Raw genomic sequence first — 20,184 nt, forward strand, 5'->3', positions numbered from 1 at the left:
AAATAACTCCTTGCTAAAGCATGAAGTAGTTAAAACTCATATTAATAAATTAATTATATTTTATTGGAATAAGGCTAACAAGGAAGGGTCTTTATGCAACAATTGGGAACTTTTCAAATTTGAAATTGGCAAATTTTTAAGACATTATGGAAGTCAGATTTCTAAATTAAAGAAAGCTGAAGAGGAAAAAGTCATAAGCAAGATCACCTCCTATTACCTAAAATGCCCAGAAGAAGTTTCAGAGGAAGATACATTAAGTTTAATAGACAATCAGAACAAACTGGATGCCTTGCATAAACACAAGGCTGAAGGCGCCTTCATCAGATCCAGGAAACGATGGCTGGAAGAAGGAGAACAAAATTCTGCTTACTTTTTTAGGCCTGAAAAATACAGATCAAAAATAAACTCTATTTGGCAACTAAATATCAATGACATTATCTCAAACAATCCTAAAGAAATTGCAACTTTTTGTGCCAAATTTTACTCTAATTTATACAGCTCAAAATATAATAAAGAGATTTCAGTATCATTTCTTAATATTAAAAATTTACAAACTATTGATGTAGAAGATAAAAACTACTGTGACAGCCCATTTACTGTGGAGGAAATTTCTAAGTGCATCAATGCACTGAAGGCCAATAAATCCCCCGGCACAGATGTATCTGCTGAGTTTTATCAATCATTCTCTAATCATATAGCTCCATTTCTCTTACAGGTATTTCTAGAAAGCATAGAGAACAACACTTTCCCTCCTACCCTTGTCATGTTGGATTTAAGTTTCCTGACCCACATGCAAGTACTCTCAACACCGGTTTAGTGAAAAGGTTTTTTTAATTGTAGATGGTTCGTACAAATTAAGTCCCACAGGATGGTAGGGGGTTCTGCTTGGGTTCTGTAGGAGAGGGGGAGAGGTTATTAGGGGCCGGAGTCGAGGGATCTTGACGGGTTTGACTTATCGGGCTTACTGTCTTTCGTGTGGCCGTAGCTTGAAGGGGAGGGCTAGGATCCGGGAGATGTTTGGCTTCGGCAGGAGGGATCTTAATGTCCAGGCGTGGTTCTTGGCTTGTTCCCGGCGGCTCACCGTTTCCTGAAAGCAGACACAAAATTACTTGAGTCCTCTCAAAAAAAACATCTAAAGCATGGGTTCAGGGTTGACTCTGACCAACAAAATGGGACCATCGAGCGATGAGTGACTGTTCCTCCGCTTCTTAGCTTCTTAAAGATCTGCCAGTCAATCATCTGGAATCAGCTGCCGGTGCGTCAGCCTGTCAGAGCTCTCTTCCGAGATCCTCTATAGAAAAGACCACTCACACTGACCCGAATCCTAACAACCCTGACTCAAGGCCTAATAACACTCATTCCAAAACCAAACAAAGACCCACTCTTTATTGATAATTGGAGACCTATAAGTCTACTCAATAATGATTATAAAATTTTGGCTTCAATACTTGCTAACAGAGTTAAAGAGGTTTTGACACAGTTATTGATGAGACACAATCAGGCTTTATGAGGAACAGACACATCTCTAACAACATTAGACTTGTTCTAGACTTACTTGATTATTCATATTTGGTGCTTGATGAGAGTTTTATTCTTTTCCTGGATTTCTGTAAGGCCTTTGACACAAGTGAACATCAATTCATTTTTCAATCTTTAAAAAAATTTGGTTTTGGCCCCTTTTTTTGTAACGCAGTCAAAACATTATACTCCAATTGCAATAGTGCTATTAAATTGCCAAACGGCACCACCCCTAGATTTGACCTAAAACGTGGCATTCGTCAAGGATGTCCCGTTTCACCATATTTATTCTTACTTTGCTCTCAAATCCTTACAACTCATATCTCCAATAGTACCGTACAAGGAATCAGCATAGCTAATAAAGAGCTCATAATCAGCCAGCTGGCAGATGACACCACACTATTTTTAAGGAATGCAAACCAGATCCCTCTGGCCTTAGAGGTGATTAATTCTTTTTCCAAGGCCTCCGGCTTATTTTTACATTTAAAAAAATGTGAATTGCTACCGATTAAGGATTGTCATGCTAATGATATTTGCAGTATTCCTGTTAAACAAGAAGTTTCTTATTTAGGAATTTTAATCTCTAAAGACCAGAAGTTAAGATGCTCCTTTAATTTAATACCAATTATACAGAAAACCAAAAATAAACTGAACCAGTGGCTTCAGAGGGATTTATCTCTAAGAGGAAGAGTATTGATTACTAAAGCTGAAGGATTATCCCGACTGACTTATGCTGCTTTCCCCTTACATTTAGACAGCAAAATCTATAGAGATATTGATCGTATGCTTCTTAATGTTATATGGAAAAATCATACTCACTATATCAAAAAAACTGTTATTATGAATAATTATGAATCAGGTGGACTTAACTTTCTGGATTTCTCTACCCTAAATAACACATTTAAAACTAAATGGGCTAAACACTTCCTTAAGAATCCAGCCTCTATCTGGAACCTTATACCGGAACACATTTTCTCGCGCTTTGGTGGCTTCAACTTCATTTTACATTGTAATTACAGTGTTGAGAAACTTCCTGTAAAACTCTCATCTTTCCATAAGCAGGTGCTCTTTGCGTGGACACTCATATATAAACATAACTTCTCACCTCACAAATACCTCATCTGGAACAACAGTGATATTTTGTTTAAAAATAGGTCACTCTATCTTGAAACTTGGGTTCAAAATGGAATTTCACTGGTGGCTCAGCTGATTAATAAAGAAGGACAATTAATCAATTACAATGAATTCTGCTCAATATATAATTTTCCAGTTAGTATCCAGGAATTCTCCATGGTGGTTAATGCTATACTTTTGGGTACTTTAATGTTGTTTAAAAACACTAATTATACTCTGTCTGTTCCACCTAGTATCCCTGATCCAGCCGAATCATCTGTGGGAAAAATCTGTTTTTCACTGGAGTTTAGGAAAAGCAATGAGAGAATACGCAGGTTGTTCCAAGAAATTATTGTTTCTCGTCCAGCTATAACATTTTACTGGAGCCGTTATATCCCAGATATTCACTGGAAAACAGTTTGGATGATCCCCCATAAATATTTCATTGTAAACAAGGTGAAGGAAGTGTCATTTAAAATTCTCCATAAAATTTACCCTGCTAAGCACTATATGGTAAAATTTAAAAGCGACATAAACACTAATTGCAGTTTCTGTGAGGGTCATCCAGAAACCTTGACGCATCTCTTTTGGCTCTGCCCTTTTACATAAAGGTTTTGGTCAGAATTTAGCAGTTTTATTAATGACCATATTTTAAAGAATTTTTCCTTATGCTGGAAATTTTTTTTATTTTGTTTCTATAGATTTCATAGATAGGATGCTAATCATTTCTTTATAATAAACTTACTAATACTCTTTGCTAAATTTTATATTAATAAATGCAAATTTGCTAATAAAACGCCTTGTTTCTCTTTTTTCATTAAAGATATGGGACTATATATCAAATCAATAACAGACTCTACAAATGAAAAGGCTCAAAGGACAATCTCAATATGTACGTCTTTGCATGTTTGTAATGGTGTAGAGACAAGAGACGTTCTTGAATACCTGTGTCTTTATTTAACGCAGCACATCAAGTCCAACTAACCGAACGAGCACAACGCCATTATCCTTCTTAACAATATCTCACTTACTCATCCTACCGTTTCTCACCCACGCCTACCAGCGGCTCCACCTAGTGGCATGGAGTAGTATTACACAACACAACAATGTTCTTATCTAATCATCCCTGGCTGTGTTGCTTGGCTGTTGTATTGTGTACTTCATTATGTTGTTTTGATGTATACTAATTTCATTTAAATAAAATTCTTTGAAAAAAAAAAAAGACATGAACCACATATGCAGCGAACGCATATGCAACGTAGACATATGCAACATAGACATGTGCAGCAAACACATATGCAGCAAACGCATATGCAACGTAGACATATGCAACATAGACATGTGCAGCAAACATATGCAGCAAACGCATATGCAACATAGACATATGCAACATCTACATATAAAACATAGACATATGCAACATCTACATATGTCTATATAGATAGACATATGTAGATGTGTCTATCTACATAGACATATGTAGATAGACACATCTATCTACATATGCAACATCTACATATGTTGCATATGTAGATGCATATAGACATATGCAATATCTACATATTCAGCAAACACATATGCAGCGAACGCATATGCAACATAGACATATGCAACATCTACATATGCATCATCTACATGCAACATAGACCAACGACATAGACCAACGACACATAGCAACGACACATCTACACATATGACTTCTACTTATTTTTGACACAAATGGAACCCCATATCTGACAAGTAGCAAGTCTACTCCACTTTATTCACCAAAAACGTTTTTTTTTTTTTAAATTCACCAAAAACTGTTCTGTAATCGGGAACGTTCTCTATGTTGAGCTCCGCAGTTATCCGCCTTATCTCACTGTGCGAGAGGCAATTGCGTCATGCCTCATGGGCAAAAGGTCAAAGGTAACAAGGTGACCGGAGGGCTTATTATGTTGTACAAAAAAACAAAACAAAAAAACCCAAATAATATTAGTAAATGGTATTATGTGTCAAAAGAGGGCTAAGGAAATAATAATACCAAAAAAAAAAAAAAAAAGGGGGGGCACTTGGGGGCAAGGAGCAAAAGGGCCAGGTGCTCAAGCAGCCCCAGAACCCCCCTCTGCACGTGCCTGCTAAAGGGGGTCAAAACTCACAAGCTGAGATATTTGGAGGAATTTTTAAAAAGTAGTATAGAAAAACATTTCCTAACCAAAACATGTCGCATGGACAGACTCCCATACCAGATGCTGGATTGAACTAAGCTAACTAAATTGAACTAACTCAAAAACAAATTATGTGTATGCACTCTACATCTTTTTTGCATTCAGTATGTTTTATATCACATGCAATAATGGATTGCTTTTAATCCAACTGTAGGATTAATGGAAGATTAAAGTTAAAAACCATTATTGAAAAGCGCTATCTAAATGCCTTTAGAAGGCTTTTTCAGAAAAAACTGAATGCTTGTTCAATTCACATTCTGGGTTTATCCACCAATAACAAAGCATGCCATGAAATCTACCTCTTTACATTACAAAATGTATTTTTGCTAGAATAAGCTTATCGGTGTTGAGATGATCTGCTTCATTGTTGTGGTAACCAGGACAGTTCTATGTCATTCAGGTCTCTTCATTTTCATTTTGCAGATTCAGTGACAGCTGCATGTAGCTGCCTTACCTTCTCCAGTTCAGTTAAAATGTGGTTAAGAGAGTTTCCTCACAACCAAAGGTGAAACTACCTGAAAGAGAGCGGTCCATATGGTCTAATGTTCAGGTTTCTGGCAGTATGTATTGTCTTTTTGACCACCAGTCTCAACCACATGGCAGTGCAGGTAGTAACAAAAAAGCTGCCAGGTGAAAGTATTTTAATCACCTCTGAAATGAGCGATTAGAATAATTATTCCATGAGAGAGGGATGGCTCTTGCTATTAACAACCCTCTGTTCAATATCACAACAAATTAGTTCATGCTCATTTGTATGAGTTGTGCTTGCCTAGTGGTTTGGAAAACCTCCAATGGGAACTTGCTTTATTACTTCCTTTGTGAGGAGCATGTAATTAACATTCATCAACTGCTATGTTTATGAAGCAACCACCCCAACCCCATAAATGTAACGTTGCTGTTACATAAGTGTATCAGCAGCTTGGAGGGGTTTGAGAGAGGAAATGAGAGTGTTGAAAAGTTAACTCACAAGTTGTAGTAAAAGTGGTTTAAACCCCTAGAACCCGACGGACCCACCGGTGGGTCCAGCTGCCACGACCTCGGCTCGCTCTGTAAACAAAGGCTTCACGTGCCTTTAAATTTTTTTTTATTTTTTATTATCCGCTAAAAGAGGCTTTGATCTTTCAAAAACTATTCCGCATAAAGATTTTGCCCAAAATGTTAAGTTTAAATTTATTTATACCCCCTGAGGGTATAAGAGATGCTCCTGTGGTTTAATACAAGTCATCCTACATAGAGAACAATGAGCAAAATGTGAAAGTACAAAAAAGTATTTGATGCAGTTGTTGCACTTCAACCCTAACACACTGTTCATATTTGATACCTTCATGGTAGGTCTGGGTAAATTTTGACACAGACTGATAATTTCTTCATATTCAGTATCTCAACAGAATACTGAATATATAAATAGGCTATCTGACATTAATAACGGAATAATTATTGTAATTAGCTCATTTAGACTTGGATTCTGCAGTGGGAAAGCAGGGATGGATAAAACATTCTCAAAATATGACCCTGAAAACATTCACATACAACTTGTTCCTGAAAAGTTTTTTTTCTCTGAAACTTAATTTCATGGAAACTTTTCATCAACCTGGGTAGTTTTCTGTCTGCGTTTGCAATATACCAGACCAATTAGGCAGATGCTGAGCATCTCCTCCTCTTGTAGGAGTAATCTGGGGTCCCAGCTTTACTCACAGTGGAACATCAGATTCCAGAATGTGATTGAAATCAATAAAATCGGAGCTAACCAGCATTAGTCTCACATTTCTAATGTGAGACTAATGCCTTTGTCTTTAAGCAGCTGGTAAAAGACCAGGAGCTTTTACCAGAAAGAGGACACCATTGAAAGAGTGTCCAATGGTTTCAGTGGTGGAGGCCTCAACAACTGCCTGGATCTATGACTACCTGACAAACAGACCACAGTTTGTGAGATTGATTTTATTAAATTCAAAATGGTATTTAATAGAATACAGTAAGTTAATTTAAATAAGTTTTCATCAATTTGCTATCAACACTCACTTTTACTAAGTTTCTTGGAATATGTGGTTCTTCAACTTACTACTGTAGATGGATTAATTTATAAAAAGTAAGTTTGTGATAATTGTGATTTTTTTTCCTGCATTGGAAAGTACTTTGACTCAATACTACATGTACATAGTACAAATACTTTACTTGATGTTTTGTTTTTCTATTCTAGAACCACCAATTTGTCTCATCTGACTCAAGGAAAGACTAATCCCGACGTTATTATGAACAGGAATGCATTCACACAGCAGAAGATCAGAACAAGTCTCCATGTATTATTTTAACTTAAGCTGGGCTAAATGTTTTGTTGTTGTTGTTGTTGTTGTTGTTGTTGTTAATTGCATTTTTTTCTACATGCAAATGTCCCAATTGGAAACCTTTGTTTTGTGTTTTTGGTATTCCTATAAATCTGACACACAAGTGACACCTGCAAACCATCACTCTCACTCTCAACTTTCGCCAGGGATGGTTGAGAGTGAGAGTGAATTCATCTTTATTGTATATTTTATCAGACAGAATATTTATTTTCTATATTATGTTTTTCAAATATTTTATGCAGTTAGTAATTCTTTGAAGTTGGAGAGAGGGTTGCTGTTGGCACAGAGGTAAAACACAACCCATGTATAGAGGCCTTAGACTTCGCCGTGGCTGTCACAGGTTTGAGTCCCGGTCTGGTGACGCATGTCTTTCTTCTCTGTCATTGCCCTCCTTTCTGTCTGACCACTTTTAAATAAAGGCCCAAGAGCCAATAAAACCTTAATTTAAAGAAAAAAAGAGCAAAGCCAGTGACTCAATTAAAAAAAATTGGTTTGTTTAATTTGAGTTATATGAACTTAATTTTTTTTCCCCCGTTAGTTGTACTACTTGATTTAGTACTGCTTATTTAAAAATAAATTAGATTTACTTACTAATCTTAAGCTTACTTTGCTGCATTTTTTGAGGCAATTAGTTTGCATAATATTGTTAAGTAAGGTGAACTAATTAGATTTTACAGTGAAGGTGGTCAACACCACTGGAGCACCACTGAGGACTGTTCTCACCATTCCTTTTCACTATATCTTTTTCTGCGGATGAATTCTCCAGCAGAGAGTTCATCTACAGAAACATTTAACTCTGCAAGTGGATCAGAGGTAGACAAGAAGGTCAGTACGGAGAGCTGGTACACCGCTTTGTGGTGTGGAAACAAAAATCTTATCTTGAATGCAAACAAACAAAAGAGGTGATTGCAGATTTCAAAAGAAACAGTGTTAAATCAAACCTTATTGTGATCATTGTGCAAAGGCGTCCTCAAAAAAAGAAAAATAAGTTACAACGTTTAATTTCCTTTTGGGATTAATAAAGCAGTTTTTAAATTCAATTGAATTGAATTTGACCTTCTAAGTAATGTTATATTATCTGAGGAAAGATAATTGGGAGGCATAGTGCCGAAGGAATTTAAAAAGTAATTTTCTACAACCATTTTAAACTATGATTAGTTTAGCTTCTTACGAAAACTAAAGCTGTTTGCTAAGTTTAATAATGCTGCTGTTTAAAAATGTTTTTCTTTGAAATAGCTTGGGATTATTATTATTATTATTATTATTATTATTATTATTATTATTTATTATTATTATTATTATTATAGGCGGTGCTGTAATTTTCAGAAAGAGAATAAAAAAATGTCAGCGGTTTTTTTAGTGCTCAGGGGACCGAATTGTAGTGTGCACACACTTCCTGATGGAGCTGCTAAGTATCAGCGAAGAATAATACCGAGCAAGACAGCTTGACGAGTTGAGAAGAAGTTATGTTTGGGTGTCCAGTGAACGGGGAGAAGCTTTTTCTAAAGATGGACTTTATCCTTCGGCTTCCAGAACAGGAGTAGTGGATAACATCCCTATGTCTACGTCTTGGCACTGCTGACACATCTACGACGAAGGGTAGGATTGTTCAAGTCCCCGTAGCTAACAGCAGCTATCAGGCTACAAGGCTAACGTAAGATGGCTAGCATTAAGCTCTAGGCCTTTCTAGAATAACCCGTTTCACTTGGTTCTGTAGTGTGTCGGATGCAAAGTCGTAGTTCGTTCCGCTCTGCTTTGATATTGTAAGTTGCATTGTCTAATTTACCGACAAAAAAGCCAAAGTTGTTCTTAGTCTGTAATTGGGCGGTTTTTAAATGGTTGTTGCTGTTACCCGTGCTGAGTAGCCATCTGGGAGAAGGCTGTGGTTATGCCGTTTTGACAACTTGCAACCGAACATTAGAAACACTGTTCACCAATTTATTCAGTGAATTAGACATGCCCTTTGATAATAACTTTACAATCATAAAATTGCCACTTTTTTTGTCCGTGTTCACATTAATTTAGCTATATATTCTGTTTAATGTTGTAAGTAATGGTAATTACGAGTTGTTATTGTTTCATATCTTACAAATGTCTCTTTTTTTCCAGTAAGTTACTAGCTTATTTTAGCTAGTAATGTCTCAAACGTTGCCGCCCTCTGACATGCTGGAAACACCACCTGGATATCCGTTTGAAGAAATAAACTATGAGGATATTGAAGTTGAAGAGGTGGGTTGCACCAAGAGAGTATGAAACTTGCACAGTATGGTAATTACTCATGATCTTGAATGCTATCATATTTGTTACCTGTGTAGGTGGTGGGAAGAGGAGCTTTTGGAGTTGTCTGCAAAGCCAAGTGGAAAGGCAAAGATGTTGCAATAAAGACAATTGAGAGTGAATCAGAGAGGAAGGCATTTATTGTTGAGGTACGTACCTTGACAATAAAGTACTGTTTACCTTTATTACAGTTCTTGTCTTTATTGCTATATTACATGCAGTAGCAGCACTGTCAAGTTAGAAATTCAGAATTTTGATCGTTTCATTTTGTTTATTTAAGATGTAAAACATAGATGAGCATAATATTTTATGCATATAGTGTTTTATATTGTTGAAAGTTATAGTAGTGATCAGAGCAGCATCCAAAGTATCACTTGGTTGCCACTGACAACACTGATGTCCCTGAACTCTGGTCGACCTTTGAAGGTCTGATGTGGTGTCTATTTCTTATCCATCAGTAAAACATTCTTTAATTTTTGAAGGATATGGGAATGAAATATCTTGAAAGGTGAAATACATTCAGCAAATGACTTCAAAACTGAGTAGAGCGTTTTATTGTTGCCACTGGTGAAATTTTTTATTGTTGTAGTTCTAAAATAGTGTAGTTCAGGTTTTTATGTTTTCAAACACAAAAGGATTGTATTTCAGCTTTAGACATTTGACAGTACAACATGTGACTTAGAAACCTCTTGGGTTTCTGACCAGTATTTCCAGATGGGATCTCCAACTTGGCAGTACAGATAGAGTGCACCATTAGGGCTGAGGCATTTCCACCTTGTAGCACTGTCAGGCTTAATTGAAAATACAAAAAAAGGCCTGTCGTAATAAGCAGTAAACAATTAATCACATGATAAATTGAAACAAACTCAATAATTTCCATTTTCATGATTTATCTATTTTCCCTTTTTTCTCTCTCTACCAAAAACTGGATGACAAAACTTTGGTGTTTTGGTCTCAACCTGCCCTTTTTTTGAAAGACAGAGACTTCATTTTATATGTCATTTATTTTTTGTTTTGTTTATTTATTTTTTGGGATATTTAAAATCTTTTCCAGTTCCAGTGTTTAAATGTTCATTACAATTTAAAGTTTATTGATCTTTGACAATGTGTTCCTGAATTATTATACCATTAGCATTGCATTACATTACGTATATCACAATAACTTCTGGGACAATTTATCATCCAGCAAAATACCATGACAGGCCTTTACAAAGGTAAACGGATCATCTGTCGTCTCAGATGATCTGCATACCTTTTTATATTGTATCACTTATCATTTAATCAGGATCATTTTATTTCTTTCTAATTTTAGTAATAACTTTCCATCTGATACCTGAACCAAACTTGTGCAAGTAGCACTGAAAAAAACAATGTTATAAATGTTTTCTCCACAAATTACAGAACCTGCAGTCAGCTCTTTGTTTTCTTTTGTTACATCATACACTGCTACTGCTGTGCAAATTCCTTTCTCTAGCTAGGTTGTTGCTTTTGCAGCATCCTTCTCCTCTTCACCATATCAGTTTCAGAGGTGTGTTTGGGGCTTAAAAATAAGGAAACAGCTGTTACTTTTGCTTTCAGTGAATCACAGGTTCTTTTATATCACCTCAGTGTTGCTTTTTCCTCATGTGCCCTCAGCCTCATTATTACTGTCAAGAAAATGCCTCATGTTCAAAGAGTTTTATCTTGTGGTGCTTTTATCCACTTTTTAGTTCCTGACAGCCACTAAAATAACTTTACAAGAATTACAGTTGTAGGAAAATTATCTTCTTTATAAACTCTGCTTATGTATTTTACAGGTAATGTGTTTGTAAATCTTTAACACTTTTAAGTCTTTTTATCCTTCTGAAAATGAAAAAATAATGCCCAAATGTATTAATACATTAGTATCTGAGTGTGTTCACCATGGAATGATGTCATAGAATTACACTCACTGCTGTCACATTTCTAAACAGTGAATACACAGTGAATAGCAGCAGCAACATTAAATTTGCAGAAGTTTTAATTCTGTAACTGTAATTAAAACAACATATATATTTGAATACTTTATTACCTTTTACCCTATTGCTTGGGGAGTAATAATGCTTTCAGCTAATTAGAGAATATACAATAGTAGCTTTATATCAAAAAGATGAGACAATATTTTTGCAAAAAACTAAAAACAATTAGTTTTGTTTTTCACAAATTGAACAAGAGCATCAAAGATCAAAAACTATTTTTTCAACATGCGATAATAATATTTTATCCATAATGTGTTCCAGTTGTTGTTTTTAATTTATTTATGTATTTTTTTTTATACAACTAATTGAAATTTTTTATGAATCTGAAACTATTTTTGAGAAAATCTTTGGTCCACTTTAGGAACAATCTGGACTTTTTTTAAACCTTCCTGAAAACTTGGAAGACTGAGATATTTAGTTTGAGACAACGGAACGTTTTCTTAAGCATTTCTTTGAGAACCTGCATTTTTATTTTTAAAGCTTATAAAGTTAAGCATGTGATTAATCTGATTCAATTGTATAAATACCTGTTTAAGCTCTTCTGCCATCTTTTAGGGCTGTATTTGTTGCCCACTTGCATTAGTTGTGTAACACTGATGTTTTCCACTCATCTCTGGTGGCCATTTTAACCAGACAATATGTGTTTTGGTCTGTAAACAGTTAAAATGTTCTTGCTGAGCTGTGCAGACTGAATGCTGTATAATGTTTTGTCTTTATCACCAGCTCAGGCAGCTTTCACGTGTCAACCACCCCAATATTGTGAAGTTGTATGGCTCTTGTAAAAGTCCGGTAAGTTAACTTAAGAGTGAGTACATGCCATGAATTTTCTGTCTTGGTTCCTTGAAGAGGGTTTCTCTGCTCCTTTCCTCCTTTAGGTCTGCCTGGTGATGGAATATGCTGAAGGTGGATCGTTATACAATGGTGAGTCCAGATGCTGCTGTTACACTCTTTAAAGACCACAGCATTGAGATGAGGAACAACCCTGTTTCAGTTGACCTTTTTACTGTTGCATGATTGATGGGAAGCTTGTTGGATTTTATTGACAACTCGTCATTGCACAGTGACTTTCAGTGTTTGTAGTGGTTGTGACTGTTGTATTTATCCAAATGGAGATTTGAAGGCTTGGGAAGATATAAATGAGAAAAATAAACTTGAAGCCTTTTACCTTATTTTTCTCACTGAAGATTTAGACTTGCACATCAAGAACAAGATGTCCTTATGTTTTATTTTGCGTGTATGTGGTTTTTTTCTGAATTAAGAATGAATGTTATCTTTATGTGAAGGTCTGCCTAACTGAAGTTGACTTGGGTAAATTCAGCATTTTTTCTGTAGCTTGATCCTGTTGCACTGCAGCATAGCTGGATTCTGGAGCAGAGCGTTGGACTGTTGTCTCCTGAGGCTTTTTCTTAAGCATATAAAAATTATTCCCCAACATTTAGAGAATTGTGACTCAAGTCACACTGAATGAAATGTTATTTGTCCATTAACTTGTGGACTTCTTATTTGCAAAATAATTATGATTTGAATATAAATGGTTAATGAAGCTGTGAGGTGTTATTGTATGTAGAGCTGACAGTATTTAGCACAGACTAGTGATATCAGCTTGTTTGTGGTTTCCATTCTCTACACTCCTTTAGTCCAAGCGTAATATTTTTTAAACCATATCTTTAATGTTTTTGGGATCTCATGTGAATGATGTTTATAACTGTAAGGTCTCAGTTTTAGCTTGTCTAATTGTTGAAGCAGCTATAGCCAAGAGACAGTTTGCTGTCTGTTGTTTTTTTTTTTTTTAAGTTTTTTGTTCTTGGAGTGTTTGTGACTGTGTTCTCTTGTTTACAGTGCTGCATGGTGCTGAACCCCTCCCTTATTACACTGCTTCCCATGCCATGAGCTGGTGTTATCAGTGTTCCCAGGGCGTGGCCTATCTCCATGGCATGAAACCAAAGGCTCTCATTCACAGGGACCTCAAACCACCCAAGTATGCTCCTTCTCCTCACTATACATACACTGCTGCCTCTTGTGTCACTATCACTGAAGTGCCTTGACTTCACTCTCTGATCTTGCTAGCTCACAAACGCAGCAAGGCAAAAACTGTTTACTTTCCAGGTCATAAACCTCTACACCTCCTGCATCAAAATAAGAATGTCATAAAAGCACATAACACCAGTTTTAAAGTCACTACACTGGCTCCCTGTAGCTCAGAAAATAGACTTTAAAATACTTTTGTTAGTTTATAAATCACTAAACGGTTTAGCACCACAATACATTAAAGATCTGTTGTTGTACCAACCGTCTAGACCCCTCAGGTCTTCTGGTTCTGGTCTGCTCTGCATCCCCAGAACCAGAACCAAACGAGGAGAAGCAGCATTCAGCTTCTATGCACCACAAATTTGGAACAAACTTCCAGAAAACTGTAAAACAGCTGAATGAGTGCTTTTAAATCTCGACTTAAAACCCACCTGTTTAGAGTTGCCTATGGCTGAAGTAGTGTTAGAGTCCCAGTTAAACGGCGTTTTAACTAAAGTTCTAAAGGGTTAGAAAAGCGGTGCAGGTTTTAATGTTTTTTTTTATTTTTATTTCATTTATTTATTTTTATTAATTTTTTGATTGTTTATTCAATGTCACATGACTGTGTTTTTGTTTTTAATGATGCAAAGCACTTTGAATTGCCTTGCTGCTGAAATGTGCTATACAAATAAAATTTGATTGATTGATTGATTGATTAATAAAAAAACATTAAGAATGTGTAATGTAATGCAGAAGTGATTTAGTTTAGTTCAGAGATGGGGCTGCTTAGAAAATGTCAAGTTGCTGAATAGAGTTTGCGAGGTCAGAGGTTTGAAAGTTGTCCCTCAGTTGTGTCGAGTAGGTAAGCATGATACGAACATAAAGACAACCTCAAAAAGTCCCAAGGAAGCAGAAGTAAAAGTTCTAAAAAATTGTGCTGTTCATTATTTACTGCTTTGCTACATATAAACTGTTTAACAGCAAGTCATTCGTTATTGAATCACATCTTTGAGATCTAAAGTGCTTAACGCGCTTGAAACATGTTAATTCAAGATAACCTGACTTTATTCAGCAACAAATTTCTTTTAAACTGTGGTTTTCAAACTTCTTAAGTTCCTTTTAGGGGAACAAGACTTTTCCCCTATTTTTCACTGAATTTGAAATTGCACTGAATTTTCAGTGCAATTTGAGTTTGTTTTCAGGCCAAAAAAAAATAATTCACAATGTCTTGTATTTCTTTTATCTTTTTCACTTGTTTGGGAAAAATAGACATTGCTAAAAATGTATTCATTTAAAATGCACAACTATGTGTGTATTTAAAGGTCTGACAGTCTCAGGAAGAACAGACTTGCTGTAGCATTGCTGAGCACATCTGGGGCCTCATGCATAAAAGACTGCGCAGTTTTGATACTAAAACTTGGTGTACGGAAAAATTTAGAAAAGCGCAGGCACAAAAAAAAAATTGGATGCATAAAGCTGTGCGCACGCACGTAGCCGTGCACCTTTCCTTTATAAATCCTAATTTGTGGAAAATGGCGCGCAGATGCTGGTCCGCCTGTTGCCACCCACAACAAATACTTATGTAAATTCGTATAAATACCCGGAAGTCTGCCATCATGTGAAGCAATAACCATGGCAACGTCCTTGTTTGAAGCAGTATAAGTATTTACAATAATAATTATTCTATATTTTATTTAAAAGGTACTTTGAGGGCACATAATGCCACCTCACAAAATAATACATTTTAAAGAAAAAAAAAATCCAAAATAAAAAATAAAGAGATCGTGCAAATCCCTGTCTGAACAGTGGCGCGTTCAGCTAGGATTTAAAGACAGACAGGGAGTAAGAGGGTCCTTTGAGTGGGGAAAGTGGACGTTTATTCTAAATAGTAGAATCATGTGAAGTTGTACATTTACAGAATAAAGATGCTTTATGTCCATAAGGTGCATTCACAAAGCGGGCGGCTCGACTGAAGGATGGCTGCAGCTGGACTGGTACCGGTACTGCTCCTTCTTTAAGTTTTGCTCAGAGATCCAGGATAATCAGTCTGGCTTAATCTAAACGCTAATGAACCATCAACATTTCACAGCAGATCAATATGATCTCTGAACAAACGCTCCGTCTGAATACTTCCCTTAGCGATGTTCTCCATCAGAGCCAAAGCTCCACAATTACGCGGCTCACCTTTGCGCAGCTACTTATATACGTGTGATTGTATACACATCTTGGTCACCTTAAAAATAATCAAACCTGTTTATTATTTTTAATCAGCAGGTTTGAGTTAATCTGTTTTGTTTTTTGTTTTTTTTGTTTTTTAGTGAGAATGAAATTACCAATGCATTACATCTTTATGAGACAAAAACTGAAAAAAAGTACTACTTACATTCGAGCGAGGTTTTCACATACTTTTATTTTTATTTTCTTTATTTTGTGTGCGTGTTAGTTTATTGTCTGAGGATAAATGCGGTTCAGTTTCATCGTTAAGGTTTAAGCAATAAAATATTAAAATCATAAACATTGTTTGGTGCTTCTTAGTCTAAATAACACCGAATGTAGTCAGATTTCAGTGTATTTAGGTGAGTTTTGACGCTTTGTAGTTTGATATTGTCCACAGAAAAAGTTTGTGTGGCTGCCGCACATTTTCACGCCAGCGAAATAGTGTGCGTATATTTACACAAACCTTGACGCAAAGTAAAAATTTTTATACATGCCGATTTTTTGCGTAAAATATGGGAACGCAGATTTTTTGTGCGCAGGCACGCTTTATGCATGAGGACCCTGGACTTTAGCTATGGCTGCTCCTCAGGATGTCCACCAGTAAACTTACTGGCAAAATGAAAGTAGTGCAAAGAAACCAAATTATATATTTAGACGTTAGTTGTCTGAACAATTTGTTCAACATATTCACTGAAACATAAAACGGGCAATAATAATTGTAATAAAACTGCTCAATCAGAATTTACTTGTTCAAAAAATGAAAGTTTAGCAAAATATTTTCTTTAAGATATATAAAAATAGACTCTTTAGAGCATATATAAAGATAAAGTTGATTTAAGGAAAGAATCCCAATGACCTAATAATCATTCTGTCTATTGTAGCTCTATTTACTACAGGTAACACGTTTCTTTTTGTATGTAAAAAATGTCAATAAAATAATATCTTAATCTCGCACTCAGTTAAATCAATTTTTAGAATAACCAATTTAAAAATAGTATGCTTTTAAAGATGCACTTGACTCCAATTTTTTTAAAAGATTAATAGTTGTATCACTTATCAATAAAACATGAGTAAGAGAAAACTTTTTTTTTTCTGGATTGACTGGTTGTGTTAGTGATGAATGGAAATGCTGCACGTTCTTGAAAAGGAATTCAATAGTCCTGAATTTGTGCTTGTTTGGGTCAGTACCCAGTTCCATAAATAGAAAATGTTAATCATAAACAATCCTAAAATATCCAACTAATTCCAGCTAAGAAGATCAGCATTTGGTCAGTGTTTCTGTTTTGAAGCTGTTGGGATGATTAGAAGTCGTCACACATCGGCTGGCGCAGAAGGAGATGTGAATACATACAACACATGGTTCTCCCCATTAATCTAAGGGGAGAAACATGTGTTTCTCTCCTTAGGTTAGATCAGTGTTTCTCAACCTTTTTTGGGCCAGCGCCCCCGATCCTTCATCCAGGTCCCTCACCGCCCCCAACCAAAGAATTTGTAGGCTACTTTACACTGACTATTATTTTATTATTAATATTACTATCACTATTGTTCATGTTTTGATTTTTATGCTAGTTTCTGTATTTATCATCAAAAAATAATTTCCCAGAGAACAAAAAAGCCATGTGAATAGAAATTATTTTCACGGGTGTCTACGAAAAATGCAATGGGCCTTCAACTTAAAATCAGTAGGCCAAACAGCAGCCAATCAGAGTGGAAAAAATATTCTTATTCTTTGCCATGTTCTAGTTAAATATTACACAAAATGATCAGATAAAAGATGTACAACAATGCCAGTTTAAACTTTGATCTATTTGCAAAATGACTGAGCTCTGCAACATTAAAACATGGATAGAACTGTAACGACATTAATCATAACTCTTCTTCTCTTCAGTGTTTCTGTGAGTTTCTGGTGATGCAGCTCTGTGCTGCCTTGAGGAGAATGGGACATCAGAGTATCATCCATAAAATTTCACCCACATGGCATTTATTGTGCAAACCAGAGCTTTCAGTGGAAAAACAAAAGTTCCAGATCCTTTTAATGCCATACAAATATGAGACAGAAACATGGATTATATCTTTATATAGACCTGTCTATTGATTTATAGATTAATAGTTTTACTGGACAGAAATTACAAACAAATCTGGTTCTTAATCAAATCCTAATGAGTCAAATTGAAAGTGTCATGGAGTCATCAGCCTCATGACATTAACAGACATGAAAAATAACATTGAAGAAATAAATATATCAAATCTAATTAAAAACATAAATAAGTGATAAGTTCTTTACTGTTATGGTCTGTAAGATATATTTATTCTCAGTACTAGATGTGGTCTCAACAAACCCATGGCACTTCCACAATATTATTTTACCTTTTATCTGGAAATAGTGACCGTTTATTCTTGCCATACAGTCCTTGTATTAATTATTTCTCGAAAGGTCTTGCCATACCAGTTTATTCCTCTGTATTTACTTTAGTTTCTTAGTTTATTCTTGCATTTTGTTATTCATTCATTTCCATTTAGTTTCCTTTGATTAGTATCATCCTCTCGGTTTATTGCTATGTCCACTTTAGTTTCTTTCCTGTTGTTAGGTTTATTTTATCATTTATTGACGCTCACCACCAGTAATCTTCACTAATCACCTGCTGCGCCGCCTAATCGTCAAGTGTTTCACTTCGTGTGTTGATTTTTCACTGTTCAGCGTCGGATTCTCTGTTTTTATGCCATAATTCACATCTAGTTTGTCGCTCCGTTTTATGTCCAGCTTCTCCTGTTTCAGAGTTTTACGCAATGTGTGCGTCGTTTTTTTTTTTTTTTTTTTTTAACCCCCTAAAGTGCAGGGCGGTCGGGAAGCGTATCGATGGGGAAAAGGCAGACTAACATAAACCTTTTAAAACAACGGAAACAATTTCGGTATTCTGATTATTGAAATTTAAAAGTACTGTGGTACCTTTGTTCTATCACACCCGTTTCATACCGGACCACTTACAGCACCGGTGTTAACTCTATAAAATCAACGCTCTCTATCGTGGCATCACCCATGGAGGGATTTCTTTATTTAAATGGGTTCATTTTTCAGAGGGATTGTTATGTGCTTCGGGCACATTATGATTTTTGTCTATTTCTTTTTTGTTGTTTTCTTATAGACCTTGATTAAATGACATTTTGTAAATATTTTTTGGAGTTTGGATAATTTCTTTTTGGATATTTAATTACGTTAATTTGTGGTGCTGTTGGTCCGCCTATAAATAGGCTGGCTTTCGGCATGTAGGGAGCCTCCCCTCCATTCCCGCCTGGGCTCCGCCTCTCCGCTTGCTTCCGCTCGCTCTCGCTCGCTCCCGCTCGCTCCACCACCACCAGCTGCTGTGGGCCGCAGCTGAGGGTTCCAGCCAGCCATGCGGTATCTTTGTTAACCTTTGTTTGTTTGTTTGTTTTTTCGTTGTGATTTTGGCCTGGTGGGACCGGTTGTCCTGTTTTTGATCTTTCTTTTGCATTAGGTTATTTTTGTTTTAGTACGGTACGATTAGGGGCTTCGACGGCCCTGTATAGGGTTGGCCCCCTGCTGTACCGTTTTGTTATGTTTGATCGGCTCACCAGGTCCAACTTTCTGTTACTACTTTCGGGGTTTTGTTTTCTTTATTTTTCTTTGGGACACGGGATTTGAGGGTTTGAATGCCATTTTCTTCACAGAAAATCAGAAGAACCTGAATTAAGAGAAACAAAGTGAAGATAATTTATGAATAAAATATTTTGTTGAACCCTCATCTTTTGTCTCGTGTCCTCAAGTATGTTGTGCCCTTGGTGGACGTAACAGGGATACAAAGTGAGGGTATCGTGATTTTAGTAATTACATGTTTATAAGAGCGATTTTCTGTTGTCCTTCCATGGAAGCGGGCAGCTTTCAAACGGAAATAAAACAATTTTTAATATAAGTTGCTGCTTTCAGATGATCACAGCACTGCCAAAACATATGTACAAAAATACCAGACAAAGTGAATCACAGCAGTGTCATCAGCCGGTGTAACGCTGAACTGATGCGGTGACGCTACCAGTAGCAGGAGAATGGAGCTGCGCCAAGAAGCTACAAATACTGAATTGAAGAAGAAGAAGAAGAAGAAGAAGAGCTGCCATCGATACCGTTGCAGCCAGGCATAATTTAATGTTACACAATACAGTTTTACCAAGTTGCTCAAAGTCTAAACTGGTATTGTTGTGCATTTAAGGTGTAACGTTTACCTTTGACCAAACGCCCCCCAAAGGAATCCCAGCGCCCCCCTTTTGTAAAAATTTCCGTCAGCGCCCCCTGCCGTCCTCTGAACGCCCCCTGGGGGGCGGTACCACCCACATCGAGAACTGCTAGGTTAGATGAATGCATCTAACCTAAGGGGATATGTTATATGCATTCACTTAATGAGTTCGTGGGTACCACTTGTTGCAATAAAAATGTGGCTAATTGATGGTTTTACTTACTTTTGTTTGTAGAATTAGCCAAACTGGTATTTTTTTTAC

At 36.2% G+C, this 20,184-nt stretch overlaps 1 protein-coding gene and 1 long non-coding RNA gene across 3 annotated transcripts in view; one reads left to right on the plus strand and one right to left on the minus strand.

Annotated features, from left to right (window-relative positions):
* Window positions 1–812: 812 nt before the first annotated feature.
* On the minus strand, window positions 813–1,204 carry LOC148152890 (uncharacterized). The gene is made up of 2 exons (XR_015761763.1): window positions 966–1,204; window positions 813–892 (listed from the first exon to the last, which is right to left on the minus strand). It is a non-coding gene; the product is annotated as an uncharacterized LOC148152890 (long non-coding RNA).
* A 7,354-nt stretch (window positions 1,205–8,558) lies between these two features.
* Window positions 8,559–20,184, plus strand: part of map3k7 (mitogen-activated protein kinase kinase kinase 7) — a 49,675-nt gene continuing 38,049 nt past the window's right edge. For both annotated transcript variants that reach the window (XM_088002114.1, XM_088002116.1), the window contains exons 1-6: window positions 8,559–8,779; window positions 9,290–9,409; window positions 9,496–9,606; window positions 12,178–12,243; window positions 12,330–12,375; window positions 13,294–13,432. In XM_088002114.1, coding sequence (XP_087858240.1) covers window positions 9,317–9,409; window positions 9,496–9,606; window positions 12,178–12,243; window positions 12,330–12,375; window positions 13,294–13,432 — 455 coding nt within the window. In that variant the 5' untranslated portion in view covers window positions 8,559–8,779; window positions 9,290–9,316. The remainder of the gene's footprint in view (window positions 8,780–9,289; window positions 9,410–9,495; window positions 9,607–12,177; window positions 12,244–12,329; window positions 12,376–13,293; window positions 13,433–20,184) is intronic.

Source organism: Poecilia mexicana, unplaced genomic scaffold (genome assembly GCF_051168715.1).
Source record: "Poecilia mexicana isolate PSO_F unplaced genomic scaffold, ASM5116871v1 scaffold_21, whole genome shotgun sequence".
Classification (NCBI taxonomy): Eukaryota; Metazoa; Chordata; class Actinopteri; order Cyprinodontiformes; family Poeciliidae; genus Poecilia; species Poecilia mexicana.